This window comes from Epargyreus clarus, unplaced genomic scaffold (assembly GCF_041222505.1).
Source record: "Epargyreus clarus isolate Ecla_fem2 unplaced genomic scaffold, WU_Ecla_fem_2.2 ptg000009l, whole genome shotgun sequence".
Classification (NCBI taxonomy): Eukaryota; Metazoa; Arthropoda; class Insecta; order Lepidoptera; family Hesperiidae; genus Epargyreus; species Epargyreus clarus.
In genome coordinates this window covers 4,138,674-4,158,107 of record NW_027332217.1, presented here as the reverse complement: position 1 = coordinate 4,158,107, position 19,434 = coordinate 4,138,674, and the positions used below count along the sequence as shown (strand labels likewise).

The 19,434-nt window shown below is 31.7% G+C and overlaps 1 protein-coding gene across 3 annotated transcripts in view; it reads left to right on the top strand.

Moving 5' to 3' along the window:
- The window catches only part of LOC140744796 (Kv channel-interacting protein 4), a 170,003-nt gene extending 153,347 nt beyond the window's left edge, over nucleotides 1–16,656 (top strand). For 2 of the 3 annotated variants that reach the window (XM_073076461.1, XM_073076460.1), the window contains exons 3-5: nucleotides 11,578–11,651; nucleotides 12,118–12,330; nucleotides 12,752–16,656. In XM_073076461.1, coding sequence (XP_072932562.1) covers nucleotides 11,578–11,651; nucleotides 12,118–12,330; nucleotides 12,752–12,862 — 398 coding nt within the window. In that variant the 3' untranslated portion in view covers nucleotides 12,863–16,656. Of the gene's footprint in view, nucleotides 1–6,348; nucleotides 6,528–6,677; nucleotides 6,795–9,349; nucleotides 9,487–11,557; nucleotides 11,652–12,117; nucleotides 12,331–12,751 lie in introns of those variants that run through there. The other variant, XM_073076462.1, reaches the window with a different exon arrangement.
- Nucleotides 16,657–19,434: the final 2,778 nt, after the last annotated feature.

The following is a 19,434-nucleotide window of genomic DNA, read 5'->3' as shown; positions in this document are numbered from 1 at the left end:
GGCTTATTAAACAATTTATAAATAAACACTGTTAGAATATATTATGTCTAACGCGATAAATCGTTAATCTGACAAAATAATTACATCTTCAATAATATGTACCAATCTTCATATCAAAGATACACAATAAATGATTACTGAAATTTAGGTTAAGTTAAAAATCGAATATAAAGTAAATATAATTTTATTAAGATAGTCCCTAATTAAACAGGGCAAAAGTGAATAGTACAATAATGAGAAAGTCTTCCTTTAATATTACGGTAAAGTATTATGGTAATGATTATTTACCGTAAATAATTTATTTATGATAACTGTTTCTTATCAATATAATTATTTTCTAATTTCACATTAAAATACTTAATTATTTTAATAGTAAATAGTGAGAACAGGAGAAGTGCAAAGAACCATCTGTAATACGGTACTTATGTAAGCTTATGTATATGTATTTACTCATACAATTGTGTTCATTAAATACTACTCCTTTTCTCTTAGAGCTTTATAAGTATACCGTGCATGAGGGGCCAAACAACAAAATTAAAAAAAAATGTGTCTTGGTAACAATTAAATAAAATTAGTTAAAATAAACATGGATTAAAAAAAAACTTCACCATATTTTGTACAATTTTTGTGTTTTAATATCATGTGTTTTTTCCTTTTAAACATTAAATAATAAAATGAAACAGGTTTGTGTTTTATTTCACTGTGAAGACAAGAAAGAAGATCTTCAAGACTTCGTGAATATAACAAAAGTAAGTGACTACTTTTAATTTTTTTTCCCCAGACTGCCAACGATAGGTTTTTTTTCGCGTAATATTTGTAAATTTCTTTATTAAATTATGCTAAACAATGTTAAATTCTCATTTTAAATGAAATAGGAGCAAAACATTAGTTACCTTCATATTCTTACAAAATCACAAAGAACTATATAGTGTAAATACCTACCTTTCGCAAGAAAATGAATCGACATAAAGAGCTATATTCAAAATATGATAAACTTGGAATTTTTAAAATAAGCACAATGTAATTTTTGGTCGTTTCCCGAAACGTGCATCACGATGGCGTCACAGATCCCATGACACTTACGTATTACGTAATATCCGGTCATAGTGAAATTAAATGGGACATGAAAAACGCATCACGTGACCGCGAAGTCCCATCAAGCTGAGTGCTCGGGCGGGGCGACATCGATAACGCCTGTGGTCGCGAAGGGACTGCGTATGTCGCGGCCGAAGCATTAATATTTGTTTTATAATAAATACCAATGTTAACCCTGCTGTGTTGTGGTTTGATGAGTGCAGTAAGTAAACAGTATCCTCAAGGGTAGCAAATTAGCAACGTATCTTTGACAACCTAAGTAGAATTTAAATTTTTGGGGTTGATAACATGTTTACAACAAAAGTATCGTCGGTAATGCCCATTTACGTACAATCAGATGAACTACAGGCACGTTTACTACCTTATTTTTATTATTATAAAATATAAAACGATTCAATACGACTACGTGATGAGATACTTCAACAACACTGATACACAAAAGATTAGTCATCTACACAAAAGATAAAATCGGCAACTTAGCTGCAACATACGCATGTCGGAAAGTACGAAATGACTAATTCACCCTAGAGCAATTATTTTTTAAAATTTAATTTTATTCGTGAAACCCGTAAGTGAAAACGTATGCGTCCAGCTTTAGCCTAAGCCTTATATTTAGCCTAAGGTCACATATACGCGTTAATTTTCTTAAGTACAGGTGAGAATAAACCAAAATACTAGACTACGTAATTATCTTATGTTAGCAAATGCTCTTTGGAAATTAAAAATTCAAAGATAAAAAAAACATATAGCAAGTAGATAATGTTTAAAATAATTACTTCGTACAATTAGATGAGCTTCCGTATGATTATATATTTTTAAACAATCAAATATATTGTACTAAGTACATAACTACATTTAAGCCCGGTCTAATAGCGCATGAGACTAAACAATAACTGATATAAAAGTTCTGTAGCGTAGTAAGCGTAATAAGCCTTAATATAGCACAATGACTCATTCATGAATACTGGAATAAGGACTGTTAGCAGTAAAAAAAACCGCGGTCTTAAACGGTTACCTACGTAGTTATTTGATTCACTTTCATTGGCTTCGTTAACGGTTCTCTTTGCGCCCATTCAAATTGCCTTCATTGCCATTCGATTTTATCCGGGAGCAATTTGACTTGATTGCTAGAACGTTTTGGTTAACACTCATTCCTGCTGAACAGATAAAAAAATGATTGCCGTTAGAAATTGTATCGATGGATAAAGTGTATTTGTTTATAATCTGTTACTTTGTATAGACTATCTATAATATAGGAAACGTCGATAGATTTAAACCTAGAGGATGGGAAAAAAATATTTCATGCACTCTGGCTCGTAAGCAATTAAGCAGAGGTAAATTATTTAAAACGAGTAATGGGCTTCCAAGAAGCATTTCGTTAATAAATGAAATGAAGAATACAATACTATTATTAAAAAAGCATAATTATATACGGTCGAATTGTGAAACCTCCTCCTTTTTTGAAGTCGATTAAATACTACCTTTATCGTACTACCTATATAATATCGTAATGAACAACGTATATTATCCTGTAATGATATAGATATTTTGTTCTTTACCGACAAGTAATTTTGCAGTCTCAACGTGGAACCAATAGAACCAGCATTAGAAAACCAAAATTAGGCAAGATGTAAAAGCCTAAGGTGATGGATAAACGTTCGTGTTGTTTCAAAGTCAAATCCGTTGCAAAACTGTAAAATAAATCTTTAAAAATACGAGTAAAACTCAACTTAAGACACCTACTTTGAACTAGTGCAGAAAACCTTATAAACATCTCCAGGGAAATGTATCTCATTAAGTGTTTCGCAAAACTAAACTAACGAGTTACCGAGAGTCTTTTAGAGCTGCGAACTACTCACATTTAGCTCTCTTGAAAATATAGAGAGGCGAGAAATATGCTCTTCCCCGAGCACACTGGTAGGAATAAGACCCGTTGCAAATATTAATTTCAATTTTCCCAAATTGCCTACGTAAATACCATCGTTGATTATTGGGTTAAAATTTAAGTTATGCCTCAAATATTGTTATGTGCCAAAAATAAAGACTTAAAAAATAATCAGCATTCAGAACATACTCGTATAAGTGCGTTAGATTAAGTATCGGCAAATTAAAAATGGATATTAATGCAAATTTTAAATCGGTTAAAGATAATATTCTCATAACTTACATGATTGAGTAGTGTAGTCACAATTAGAGCTTAAAAGATAGATATTTATGTATAATAAATAGAATGCAGCAACATGGCAGAAACATAATGTAACTATTATCCTATTCAGTTCAGTATACCTACTGCCGTTGCAATTGCAAAAGGCACAACTAACATTTTGCAAATGTTGAGAAAGTCGAGATTAAAATATTTTTTGAATTTTGTTAAAAAAAAACACATTTAAAGTGGTTTTTTTCTGAATTGTGTAAAAGTTAAAAGTTGCGTTTGTTTAGTATGCATACAACGAAAGTTATATAATATTTTTAATTTAATGGATATACTTAATAATTAGCATATTTATTTTTAACCTAAAATTATTACGTTTAAAAGGCACATATAACCAAATATGCCTTTTAATTGTAAAAATTTGGGTAAAAATTTAAAATGTTACGATGAAAAGGCACTTTTATGAGGCACACTCGATTGTGCCTTTTCGCTGTTAATTATTAGAATAAATACATACAGTAAATATTAGAATTGGTTCGTAATATTTATATTTTATACTTTTTGACGTGTATTTAGTATGTCCCTGCAGTGGACAGTGATATATATATAATATGCTGATAATTAATAATTGTTAGAAATAAATAATAGGGGTAAATAGGAAGGGCATAACTGCCAGTTGTGACTTTTCTTTCTAAATTAATTGCTAAAGTATTGGTAGAAAAAAATAAGCACAATTGCCACATAAGCCTTTTATATTTAACGTACGTCAGTTATGCCAGTTCAATTAAATATATTAAAAATGAAAAGGTGAAATAACAGTCATATCTCACAACATGCCCTTTTATTGTAATAAAACTTTAAAAATGGAGCAGTTGCGCCCTTTAAGCTTATGCTATCTCTGTTAATTTTGTAGCTAAAAATCCACAAAAATCAGGCAGATAGGCCTTTTTTTCCTGATTCCGAATATATATATAATTTACCAAAATTTGTAAGTTGTGCCTTTTTTCGGTAACACGGCAGTATAGTCCGCGTAAAACTGCTAATCCGCTCTGAATATATAAATTAATCGCCGCCATAACATATTGTATGATTACAACTGTTCGTAACAACTTCATAACGGACTAACAATTTGGCGATAACTATAACTAAGCTTACAGAATTATGTCCAAAGTACCTACTTTATATAGATAAAGGGATAATTTACAACTATACTTAATAGGTACATGGCAATATTAGATAACTAAAACTTTAAATATATTAAAATATAGGTAAGTTATAAGACTCAAAATCAGATATTCTATCATGTCTTAGTAGTAAGTAAGTACCTACACACTATACACATATTATTATTAACCTGTGGTGGGAATATAGTTTAACTAAAAAAAAAAACAAAAACAAACCGTAAATTCAAATTCAAATCGTACAGTATTGTTTTATTTAGAAAGAAAATAGAATTAGTGATTCCTGGCTGACTGTGTTATTTGTACGGGTCACAAATTCACAATTCACACACGGCCGACGGTCGGTCGGGAACAACAATTATTGCCCATAAAATTCACTTGTGAAACGTCCAACACAATTTATCGCCTACGAACCTTATGGAAATACATAGATCTGTTACACAAAAAATAGGCACTACTTAGTATTTTTACAGTGTAGTTTCATTTTATGATTTTTATATGACAGTCTTCCCTAAAATATAATGTAGCTATACGAATACGAATTTTTCACAGTTTCACTTCTAAGATTGATCAGCAAATTGAATTCAACTTAATAGTGAAGTTATATTAATATTTTAGTATTATACCTGCTAGTACTACTAATGAGTATAAATCTTAATTATGGTATTAAAATTTATTACTTGCAAAGGATGAGAAATAGAGGATATACATATTAATATACTTAATAACTTAAGTTGAAAGGTAATATAACATTACTATCTTAACAAAGTAAAAAAACAATATACCAAATCTTACGATACAACTATTAGATAACTATTTTTGAAGCTTTCCAAAATAATTTTAAACAGTATTTATATTTATTGAAGTTTTTTCATGAATCTATCTCATATACAAGTTATTCCATTCAAACCATTCTAAAAGAAGAATTAAAAAAAAATACAACACTATACTTTTCAGCTCCTCAACTTATTTTAACACCATACCAAAGCTTTATGTACTATTATCCGTACGAAAAACCTTTAACACATTTAAAAATACATACTCCCACGAGTATAATATGTCCTGCTTGCAAAAACTTCAGAGCGGACTAGTAGTTTGGCGTGAACAGTGTTGACCAATTTTTTCAGTCTTTTACGGGCTGTATAATTAAAGCAAACATAAAAAATAGAAAAAATATTTAATGAATGCAACAAAAAGTTACGAATTCGATTTTATATTTTCTTTAATACTTCAATAGAATTTTCTTTTTTTTTAAGTTTAGTTTTTCACCTGTGAGCTTCTCACACTTGCGAATATAAAAAAAATATCTTTTTTAAATTAACAAACACTTCTACCTCCGTTATCCGGGAATCAAAACATCAAAACCTTAAAAACACATAAATAAAAAAGAATCACGATTCTTATGAATATTTTTGTCTAAAAAGTATGTCCAAGAAAGAAATGGAATCGATTTTTGTAATCGATTATTCATAATCGAGTTTTGGAGACTAAGAACATCCCTAGTAATGTCCGGTTGAAGCGGATACTAATGCACAACCCTAGCGGCGGAAATAGCGTATTTTGTGTTGGCTACCATGAATCTAAACGGATATCAATGTGATACTTTTAAGGATATATTCTGGTTCGCTTTTATTCTTTGTAAAATAAATTATTCATAAATTAAAATCATATTTGTGATAATATAAAAAAGTTACATTTCTGTTCCTACAGTCATAGTATCGGGCGGGCCATTTAGAACAAGCTTTACATATAAACAATATCCGTTAATATTATCCTAATAGATGTAAAAACAGAGCTTTTAGTTTTATTATTTTCCGTTTTATAATTGGTTATTAGGTGTGGCAAGGAAACAGAATTAAACTACTACCAGTGCGCAGAAGCGCGCCATTTCAAGTATCGTAGTTACTGCGCATGTGTTGGTAGCATTGCACTGTTTCCTCCAAGCCACTCGCCCAGACGCCATTACCACGCCACCGGATCACGGATCTGTCAGTTGTGCTGATTTATATCTGAAACGTCTAGAATTCCTAGCAGTGCCTAGTTTTTGTGTTAATAGTTGATACAAATACGCTTTTCCTAAGATGGCAGATGAAAAAAAGGTACTTAATCTTATGTATTATCAGACTTAGAACGCAACCTAAGCTTTGCCTTAGACATGGCGTTGTTCGCAAAATGTGCCTCCTCAGTAGAATTGTGAATATTTGTGTGCTATAATTATAGTGTAACGTTGTTTCTGAATTGACTTCCAGGGAGAAAGCGAACACATCAACTTGAAAGTCTTAGGACAGGATAATGCTATTGTCCAATTCAAAATCAAAAAACACACACCGCTCAGGAAATTGATGAACGCTTACTGTGACAGAGCTGTAAGTATACTGTTATATGCTATTTCAAATGATTAATTGTGTGAAGATATCGCATATTTACGTTTGTACACACATGCGTTGTGAACAAAGATCAAACACGCTGAGTGCATTATGAAATTCACATGCCTACACTTCCGAACATTAACGCCTACTATATTACTTTAATCCACTATCAATTAATTTAACTATCATTAACATAATTATTTGTGTAAACTATAAACATACTAGAGAATCCTACATATACTAATAAATAAATATGGTGTAATTCTTTACATACTTCCTTTATGTAGATTACATCAACAGCACATTTAATAAGCAGTTAACTTACTTAGGCTAGCTTATTACCATTAGTCGTAACATTTAGTATGTTCAGAAAATCAATAATTCTCTTAGGAAAGTATTAAATAGCATTTGTATCATATAACACGATATTTATCCAATCAATATTTAACATGTTGCATTTGATACTTACATTTTAAGCTGTTATGTATATGAGCAATGCAACTCCCCTAAAGTGTATATGAGGCAAGTTGCCACAATAACAGACACAACAATAAGAAAAAATATTGTCGAGACAGAACCACAAAGCTCTATCTAAATAGGACGTTAGATCATAATATTATTATAAATATTTATTTAGTATTAGGCTGGCGAAATGGTGATATAAATATGTAAAACCAAAAGCTATGTTTACGAGCACTATTAGTATTAGGTTTGTGTAGATACTAAACAAAGTAAGTGTAGCACTCCGGGGGCTATCAGCAATGTAAGGGCAAAGGCCTATGTGAACTAATCGAGGTATTTTAGAAAAGTCTAGAAAAATCAGTGCTCTTTTCTTTCCAGTAGTCAAAAGTGACATATCTTATATATAAAATTCTTGTGTCACAATGTTAGTTACCGTACTCCTCCGAAACAGCTATACCAATTTTCACCAAATTTTATATGCATATTCAGTAGGTCTGAGAATCGGCTATTCTTTATATCGACTATTTTTCATACCCCTAAGTGATAAGGTTGTTCATCCTTAACATTTTTTTTTTATATGGCAACAACGTTTGCCGTGTCAGCTAGTATGAGTATATATATATTTTTTTTTAAATCCAAAAAGTATGAAAAGGTAGAAATATATAAAACTTTATTTCCTTACAATCAGCCTGCATCACCAATATTCAGTATTATCTAGTGTTCACACAAGGAATCTAATCTGAGTTTAATGTTAATAAATAAATATTGAATATAATGAAGCTACGCAACAACTACCACCCACAACTTAAAATTATACTAATCTATTTGTCTTTGGCTGTTAAGGAATGAATAATGCCCCCAGTTGATGTAATTTTCACAAAACCCAAAGGATACAATGAAAACTTTCATAGGTATGGTGCATAGTTCCCCGATTTAAAGGGAATAGTTACACAGTTTCGTAGTTATTGCTGACATTGATTAACAATAGTTATACATTGTCAGGGGTCTTATGGGCAACTTGAATACATCTAATACATGGTCAACCATACCATACCAATTCAAGGCTTTTTAAAGCTATGACGAATGGCTGCATTGGTGCAAGATGCTGGTCTTAGTGGGGTGCATTTTAAGATAAGAATATAAGTATAACTAGCAATTATTATCAATACAAAACCCAACTGTTTTAAAACATAGCCTAAGTATCCCACATTTTAGACAAGCTAGACATCCGTCAAGCTATTTAGGTTGTTAGGGCACACCAAAGAGTGACATACACATACATACGTTCGAAAACACTTCCCAAAGTTTGTTAAATAGGAGTCAAAATCTGTTTGTTATCTCAAAATTAAAGATATGAAAATGTAATAGGTACTAACACACAAATACTAAATGTTATTCATGAATAATAATAATGTTATTTTTATCCTATTGTGTCATTTCTACATAAACAAGTTATTAATACATCATTCGTGACTTTTTAACTCATATCCATGCCTAAAAAGAAGTTAAAAAGAATGGATTAAGACTAAAATGCTTTCTTCACTTCTATTACCACATTAGTTGCATCTGCGTTGCAAGCGCTACTAATATAATAAAAATACATATCAAAACTATACAATATAAATATGATAATGTAATTCACACATTTGTTTCTTTTCTTATATATAAAATTCTCGTGTCACAATGTTAAATACTAAATCAGAAACGGCTTTACCGATTTTCACCAAATTTTATATGCATATTCAATAGGTCTGAGAATCTGCTACTATCTATTTTTCATACCCCTAAGTGATGAGGGTTGTAAACCCTTAACATTTTTTTATTTAAATGACAACAGCGTTTACCGGGTCAGCTAGGTCATTTTAATAGGAATATCCTACGTAGTTACACTACATACACAAACAATCAAAAGCCAGCAAAACATATTTTTGTCATACAATTAAAAACTACATATTGAAACAGATTTTTTGAATAAGTAATTTTACTTATTATTTACTTACTTATTATTTTCATCAATTTTCAAATAAAATTGTGTCATAGATTCATTGCTTATACAATCAAATACATCATGTTATGTTCGTTGGTTCCAGGGTCTATCAATGCAAGTAGTACGATTCAGATTTGATGGGCAGCCCATCAATGAAAATGACACTCCTACATCACTAGAGATGGAAGAAGGAGACACAATAGAGGTGTACCAGCAGCAAACCGGTGGAACGCTTATAGTGTAATTGATATCTTAAGGAACTGTCCATGGTCGGCGGGGATCACCACGGTGTTTAAATCTTGGCACAAGACTTGACCTTCACTAATACTGACAATTATTGTCTGCTAATACATGCCACATAATTCTGATTGTGGGAATTGGTTTGTCAGTCATGCTTTTACGCACAAACCAATCCTCAATACAATACACTCAATAATTTGCTTATGAGTGCATTTTTGTCTTATCACTTACCTTTTAAGTTCAGAGCTCAAGATTTGCGCCAAGATATAGGCCCATCTCAAAACCTTAACATTAAGTTAATTTTAATAACATCATTTGTATCTGTATGGAAGATTGTGAAATTTCCTGACAGACAATATCTCTAAACAAGTGTGTTGTATTGAAATATTGTTTGTCTAGAAATTAAGTATTTGAGGTGGAAATTTGAAGGAAACCAAATGTTCTAGGTATCTTCAACAATTATTCCATTGTGATAAATTTTAGTTGACATGTCTATAGAATCAGCCAGTATTTTAAATGCTGAAGGACTAAGCATTTTTCCAGGTTTTTCTATGTGGTAACTGTAATTTATTGGACATAATGTCTATTCTATTCCAAGTGTCGATCTAAACCACTACGTACCTACTTGAAATAAAGTTAATGTAATGTCGTTTTTGTGTTTTATTTTCATTTTTGAAATAAATAATTTACAAATGAAATTGTATAAGTACTTTATTCCAAATCATCTACATAATATCTATATTTGATAACATACTCATCCATAATATTGTAAGTTTTTAGTTACAAAATAATGACGCATAAAAAAATATCTATTTTTAACATCACAAAGCAAATCATTCCAGCCGAAACCTTTTCAGGACGCTCGAACTCTTAATCAGCTAAAAGTTTAGTTATTTCCTTACTTTGTACGTACTTGAGTATAGTCCGCTCTGAAAATAGAAATGAATCGCGTCGACAGAAAATTGTATAACTACCTGCTCGCAACAACTTCAGAGCGGACTAGCAGTTTGGCGACAACTATACAGTTTTGAATGATATAAAAGTAATATAAATTATTCATAGATACTTATCTATGAAATTATTCATCATTAACCCATTAATGTCCCACTGCTGGGCACGGGTCTCCTCTCGGAATGAGAAGGATTAGGCCATAGTCAACCGCGCTGGCCAAGTGCGAATTGGTAGACTTCACATACCTTTAAAAACTTTTTCTTTTAAAGATTTCTCAGGTATACAGGTTTCCTCACGATGTTTTCCTTCACCGTTTAAGCAAGTGATAATTAATTTCTAATACGCACATAACATTGAAAGTTCAGAGTTTCGTGCCTGGGGTTTGGACCTCGGACCCGTCGATCAAGAGGCCGAGTTTCTTAACCACTAGCCTAGTGCGTATCACTGCGTATATAAATTATTATTTAACACAAATCAAAATTAACATTTAACTCGTAGTAAAGTATTTGCATGTCTTTATGCCACATAAGATTAGCATTTCATATATAAGATTAGCATTTCAACACATTATTTACATTTAAAAGGGCTAATGATTAATTTTAAGTGCACTGTGCTACGAGGTGACAGACAAAACGTCCTAATGCTAATGAATGAAAATAAAGCTTTTGCCTTATATTTCGAAATATGGAACTACAATTTTTCGTTACCCTTATTTAAATTGCTTTTAACAACTGTAGCCGAATTATCCTGTAGCCGAATAACTGTAACCGAAGGGTTTTATCTCTTATAATTTTCTTATGTCAGTTATTTTACTCGCCAGTCAACTAACTAAACATAAATAGTGGTACAAGAAAATTTTAAAAAAGGCCTCGTCAGGCACGACTTAGATATTTTTTAGATTTCATAACGATTTTTTTTATTTCAATAAAGCGTGCCTGCATCTTATATCACTTTACATCTTATCTACATCTTATCATTTAAAATAACGCAGAGCTAAAAAAGGCCAATCAGAATAAAATGAGTTTGGATTTTATCTTGATTTACCTATGTATGTTTTAAACGGGGTTTTTTAAGTCTCCAACGGTTAATTGTTATTTCCTACGGTATTTGTATAATTAAGGCATTACTTTTTATTTACAGCAAACACAGCCCAGTATGCGCATTATGTTTTCAACACATTGGACCAAGACAGGAGTGGATTGTTAAGTTTTGAGGTAAGGGTTATAAATATAAGTGATATTATTTTACTAAAATTATTTAACAGGACCTAACACTTCCACGTGTTATTGCACTATGACTCCATAGCTCCAAGCTTTTATGTCTCCCTGATAGGTTCAGGTTCTTTCTCGCAATTGAGGAATGTCTGAAGCACTGAAGCACAGACCTATAGGTCTGTGGTCTGAAGCATATTCCACCATCTCCAACACGCAACACCAAAGTAGAGGAATTAATTAGTAGGTATAAGAACACAAAGCCAAGATTTAAAGACTACCTACTATTAATTACCAACCAACGGCCTCGGTTAATATGCTCTCCAAAACACGAAGCGCGCATACAATTTAGTCATTACTTCCTCACTCATTCACCTCTCAACGTTGCTTACTTTTTAGATCGATTGTAATCTACACAAATCACGGAGCTATAAGCGTATAATGTACTTATACTTGACAATTATTGCAGGAATTCGTCACAGGCTTATCAATATTATCAAGAGGAACACTGGAAGAGAAGCTACGGTGGACATTTTCGTTATACGATATAAATGGTGATGGGTACATAACCAAAGACGAAATGACGGAAATAGTAACTGCTATTTATGATCTTATGGGTAAAATTGTAGAGCCTATGATAGATGATGAAGCCGTAAGAGAAAAAGTGGAGAGATTATTCCAAGTAAGTATTCCTTTTAAGTAGGAAAGTAAAAATATTATTAATTAATTGATAAGTCTGCTCATGTTTAGTCCGTCACGCTAAATACTGGTACACAATATGATATTAACTTAAAATTTTGTACTTACTGGTACATAATCCTTTTTTGATGCTTATAATAGATTTTATTTTATATTGTAAAGTATTCAAATACTGGAGTATATACGCTTATTAAATTTTGGTATAGTCCGCGCCAAACTGCTAGTCCGCTCTGAAGTTGCTGCGAGCAGGTGTAGTCATACAATTTACTATGGCGACGAGATTCATTTCTATATTCAGAGCGGACTAGCAGTTTTACACGGACTATATCAGAATAATCTCTACAAATATTTTGTGTTATCGATTGAAAAAGTAGTTTACTAACGGTAAACGTACATTCTTCCAGAAAATGGACCTCAACCGTGACGGAGTGCTGACACTAGACGAGTTCCTGGACTGCTGCCTGCGCGACGAGGACATCTCGCGCTCCATGGGAGTGTTCGACAGCAACTTCTGACGCCCCGCCCGCCGCCGCGCTCTGTGACGTCACGCATTATAGTCCCTAAAAGCTAACATAGTACCAGGACCTAAAATAAAGCAGCCTCTTTCGAATCGTTCAAAATTAGTAAAGCGTTGTATTGTAGATGTGTGTCCAATAAGTATTTAATTAATCTGCACTCTCTATACCTATGTTGTGTTGACATTTTTAACTTCTCTATTCTGAATGTGTCCTTAAATCTCTCTTCGACAAAATATGCACGAAATTTTGGTAATGAATTTTCTCTTCGAGATCATTTCTCTGAGAGATTTTTCTGTAATTGATGTACTTCCAGTCAAATGTTGTGTTCTCATCTTGCATACTTAAGATTATATTATAACATTAAAAAAATAAAGGTTTGTAATTAACAGGCACTATAACTTAACTGTAATTTCGTACAAATTATCTACTATTTGTCGTCATAAAATAAACAGTAAGTATGAAGAAAAACCTTATCTATCTACCTGTTTCTATCTTCGTAAATATCAAACAATTAGTCTTATGAAATAACTCTTTAACTATTTCCTAATTCTTATATGGTAGCATGTCCTGTTAATTGATAATAATTATGAACTAATGAGAATGAAGACAGAATAATATTTAACTTTTAAAAAAATCGTCATTCTTAAGCGTTATCTAAACAAATCAATGATAAAGTAACACCTTTCTATAGCGAATCTAAGGTTATTTTAATGTCAATAATTCTAAACAAGCTTATACTTAATATGCACAGATTAACTTGTGAGTATTGTACGAACAGTAAACGTTAGCAATGAATTAAGTGTATAAATATCTGACTTTGGTTTTTCTCAATCATGTGCATATATCTATGTGTCAATAATTTAAATTAATCGCTATTGCTAAATTTACCTATAAACCTACACTTTTCATGTTCGAAGTTCTGTTGAAATCATATTTCCTAATATCTTCAGTTTTATTCAATTGTTCCGGCCATTTTTAATAGAAAATTTAGAGTAAATTATTCATTGAAGGTGATTGTAATTAATCACCTTTTAGGCATAACTAATTTTGTCGCATTTGTAACTGAAAATATTTATATTCATACGCCTTGAATTTATTGGTATATAACATTCGTGAAAAAAATAATAAATACAATTTATATTTTATGACCACCAACACTTTAAATGTTTCGCTGTAGTGATATTGATGATGAGTATTATGCCTAATTAATTCATTTCAAGTAACTAATGCAACAATCATAACATTGTTGCATTTTTTAAAGAAATATTGCACATAAACATGGCTGGCTGGCCAAACGTATTTGCATAACTATACCTAATCATAAAAAAACCATCAAATGAAATTACTTACTATTTTAAATAAACGTAAAAGGACACTGCCAGTATGAATATTTAAGATGAATCTAAAATCATTTTTCTAAATTAGAACATCATTAAACTTCGGCGACAATAAGTACCCACATGTACCTACCTAAAATACCTTAAATAGATAAAAAAAACATTGTTAATTTATTTAAGACATGTCCAAGGTCATTTTTCACTGTATCCATTTTGAATAGGTATTGAACAACCTCAAAATATTAGTAGCGAACCGATAAAATGTTTAATCTTCAGTAGGTACCTACGTAGTTCATAAGTACTGGATGACACAAATTCAATTCGTTATTTTAAGAAACATGTCTACTACACATGTCGCGCCAGGAGAGTTATGCATATTTTAAGCCATGTATTATTCTAAAATAATACCTAATTTTACTAACATTGTCTCACTTTTTAAAATCTCAGTATTTGGTGTGATTAAATAAAATTAACGAAAAATATTTTCTAAATGATATCAAATTGTAAATATTTTAATTGTACATAAATGGTAATTATAGACTTAAATGTATATTTTCATAGTGAATGTTAAATGGAACCAAATAACTAGATGACTTAAAATGTTTATATACTATCGTAATATAAATGAAAGTAGTAATGCCAACTTGCAAGTTAAACATACTTATCTTTATGAATGTAATTTATAATTATAAAATAGAATATAGACTTATGTTGAGTGTCTAAAAGTGCATACGATACCAATGCATAAACTGAAGATTTTTCAATGCGTGTAATTTTTATTTTATTATATTTGAAACATCATTCGTCGAGCTTAAATAGTTAAGAAATTTAAGTGTCTTCCTTTAATATCCAATGCTGAATTAACTTCGGAAATACGAAAGGGTCATTTGCTTTTGATATTAAAGTTATAATGTTTAGTTAGTACGGTAAACAATTCATAAATTAAATGTCTTATGAACAGAAATGTGTATTTGATTAAACATTTTTAGAAATAATTCGATTTAATGTCAGCTTTTGTCGTGTACTTTTATTATTATAATTACGATCATCATGAACACAGACAGTGTTCGCAAAAACGCAATAAGATGTAAATTTGTCATTAGTGCCAAAGGTTATTGAAAAATGAATATGTTCAAGGTGTTTGTACAACGTGTGATAGCAAAACCACGAATTTGTAATTACACAATGTTTTCACTTTATTAAAAGCCTACTTAAGTTTGTAAATTACTTTAAATTGCTCCTGTATGTTGTCAGCCTTTTATCATGTCTATGTTATCTTTAATTGTAGAATGTGTCATGGACACTACCCTGTCCACATTTTATGGTTAAATTATGTCCATAAAATTGCGTACCTACGTAATTTAATTATTTTAAATACCCAATCAAAATTAGTTATTAAATTGTGTTTGGGAAACGTTACATTACATATGTAACGTTAATGTTAATTTTAAAATTCATATTAGGGAACATAATTAATTCAATTTTAAATAAATGTAAACACGTTATTAATTTCACAATACTTCCAAAACGTTAAGCCCGATATAAACATATAATATAATATTATATGGCATTATTTGACCGGCACTTATAATAGGCCTATTAGTTTAAATAAATCTATCAACTTTACTATAAGGTCCATAATACTAGTATTAAATACAAAAGGTACTTGATGTTAGTTTAGCGTAGTCGCTGTTTTGTCCCTGCATGCGATTGTGATCATCCAACCTCCACAACACTTCGTGCTAGAGATGAATAACATATCAGTCACTCATCGTCTATTATCTCGAAAATTATTCGGCTAAGTTTTATATGACAATGGTCAACGGTATGATAGAATAGACGTACTTAATAGATGCATTTACTGTGCGGCTGCACCTTCGTCCCACCTATTTTTCTTATGCTACAGTGTAATTAGGGCTACCAGCGTCGTAGTTACTGAGGTCAGATTGGTTTTTATTGACCTTAGGTAGCTGAGTCACCATTAAAAAGATTTGAATTACATGAATTGGAGCCTACTTCAAAGTGATTTAACTAATAATTAATACGATCTTTTTCATATTATGTACATTATAAGATTTCTCGTTCCCCAGTTTTTTTGTGGCAGGCGCTTCAGACATCAATAAATGCATCTGTGTACGTTATTATCTAAGAAGCTGTTGCAAAAACTGCATTCGCCAACACAACTAAACAGCGTAGATAAGATAGATGCTATTTTAAAATGATTAAAAATATTTAATGTATGGTTACCATATTTAAATATAACTATGCATTGATATCTATTTCGCATTGCGGTGTGTACTGTAATATTATTAAAAACTCTCAAGTACCTACCTAATAGTGTGGACATGAATGATCTATGTTAGAACCGAAATATGTAATTAGATATTTGAATATTGAATGGTTTATTTACAAATTGTATGTGTATTTTATAGAAAAAATAAATAAATTGAAATAGACAGTGTTTTTTATCATAGAAGAGAAAAGCAAATTTATTCCTCAAGATTTGTAACGTGACAGATGCGTGACAGTTTAAAAGATACAGAGCGAGTAAGATTTAAAAATACGACGAACATATAAAATAATTCGCCAAGAGTCGAACTCGCACACGGAAGCTTCCGTACCACCGAATGTTCATTATTTTTTACTTATTTTTATTCACTTTATTATTTTCAACAATAGTTATGTGACACAAAATATGGGGTGATGATGAAAATACCACAGTATAAGGATCTATATATTTGTACCGCGATAATACGTAAGCAACGTATAATAAAATTAAAATAACTATATTAATATATGTTTTATGGTTCTTATTTGTATTTATTAATATATCAATTTAACAGTTAGATGGAAAAAATGCCGAAAAATACCGGTTTGTTGTATGGAGACCCCCTTCAATATAGCGGCCTTCGTTATGCATCCTTTGTAAAAAAATCATGTTTATCTATTAGTTTCCGGAGATACGAGGGTACGTTTTTAAGTTCGCGGAATGAGGGACAAGGAGCGAAAGTAAAATGTCAAAATTATTTTTCTTTTTCTACATATTCTCCTGCAAGACGAATGCATTTTTCAGATCTTTGTATTAACTTATTTAAACCCTCATAAAAAAATGTTTTGTCCTTGTCGGAAAAATACGAGGAAATTGCGTCCTTTACTTCTTCGTCTGTAGAAAATTTCTTTCCACGATGCTCTTTTTTCATTTTTGGAAAGAGATAATAATCGCTGGGAGCCAGGTCTGGACTATAGGGTGGGTGATTTAAAATATCAAAGCCCACCTTATGCAGGGCAGCCAGTGCAATACGGCTCTTGTGTACGGGCGCATTGTCGTGCAACAGCAGGACACCTCTGGATAATTTTCCTCGTCTTTTTTCTTTGATGGCTTCTTTTAACCGCTCCAAGATTGTTGCGTAATATTTTACGGTTATAGAGACACCTTTATCTTTGTAATCTATTAACAAAATTCCTTCTGCATCCCAAAAGACTGTCGCCATGAGTTTGCCGGCCGATAGTGACACCTTAAACTTTTTAGGAGGTGCTGTACCCTTTTTATGCCACTGCATGGAGTCTTGTTTAGACTCAGGTTCATAATGGTGAACCCAAGTTTCATCTCCAGTAACAATTCGATTCAGTACAATATCCTTATCTTCTCCACAGAGGTTCAAAAACGCACGGGAACATTCAACGCGCTGTTGTTTCTGAGGCGGCGTGAGCATTCTCGGCACCCACCGCGCGCTGACCTTAGTCATGCCAAGATGGTCATGCAGAATTTTAAAAATGGTTGTATCCGATACTCCAACCATTTCTGCAAGCTGTTTCTTCTTTAGCCGAGCATCTTCCAGTACTAATTTTTCGACTTCCGCTATCGTTTCCGGAATGGTCACCTCAACAGACCGTCCTGGTCGTGGGTCGTCTTCAAGTGAATCCCTGCCTTGCTTAAAAAGGTTGTTCCACTTGTAAATCATCGTTTTTCCAGGGCAAGAGTCCCCGTAAACCGATGACATCTCTTCCATTATGATTTGCACAGACTTTCCTTGATTGGTAAGGAACTTTATAACGGCGCGATGCTCGATTTTCTCCATACTTCCAATTTTCTTCCGGATTGAGTTGTTTAATTGTCGATAGTTTTAAAACTAATGATGCAATTGTGATAAAACTTTATATTTATACTATTTATGAGTCACTTAACACGTACCGCCCTTAACGAGCCCGCTATCCCCCCTCCAACCCTGCCATTCCGCGGACTTAAAAACGCACCCTCGTATAGCCCAGTGATAGACGGACAGAGAGCGAAGTCTTAGTTATAGAGTTCCGTTTTTACCCTTTGGATACGAAACCCAAAACTCAGTCAAATGAGCAAGCGACAGCATCATAATATATTATGATGAAAAAATGAGGTATTTTAATTTAAAAGAAAAACTATTTTCGGGGTCAATAATGTGAATATTATGTCTATGTTGACATAAAGATTAAATTAAGTCTTAATTTTGAATTTGTATCGAAGATCACATGGCTCTGGGAAATTAATAAAATAACCAATACTGTACAAAACATTTTATTAATACATAAATCAGAATTAACCTTTAAAATTAATTACATTAAATATAATTCCATAAAAGTAAAATTAAAGTAACATATATTTTTCTTTCGAAATAAAATCTACGTACAATTTAATTACTAAAATAAAATTGTCATTGCTCGTTTTTGTGCGTAACTAGCAAACTTATACTGCTAATTAATTATTCTAGTTTTATAATAACAAGGTATAAAATGTCGACTAAGACTTTTTGCAAAATTATAGCCTTTTGTACAACAACAGTGTATTTTTCTTGCTAAGTAATAATTTGAGCAACTCTTAAATTATGTGATGTCGGAGATTGAGCCAATACTAAGTAAGTTACTAAGTAAGTAAGTAGTTTTGACTAAGTTATTATTAAGTCTTGAATAACTTAGTCAAAAGTATCTATTGCCGAACCTTTTCAATGTTATCGACCAAAATCATCGAGATTCGTTCAAAACCTGTTTCCTAATAAGCTCCTGATTTTATAATAAACATAATTTTATTGATAAAATTAGCTTTATCAGCAAGCTAAAATATTGAAAACAGTAGGTACTGATCGCACTGATTGAAATTCTAATCGTTTACTAAAGAAGCATTTGTAAAGAAGGCACAATCTCCATAGGAATAACCTTTTGCCTTTAGGAAGATGGTGTTAAAAAGGTAGATATAGTGGG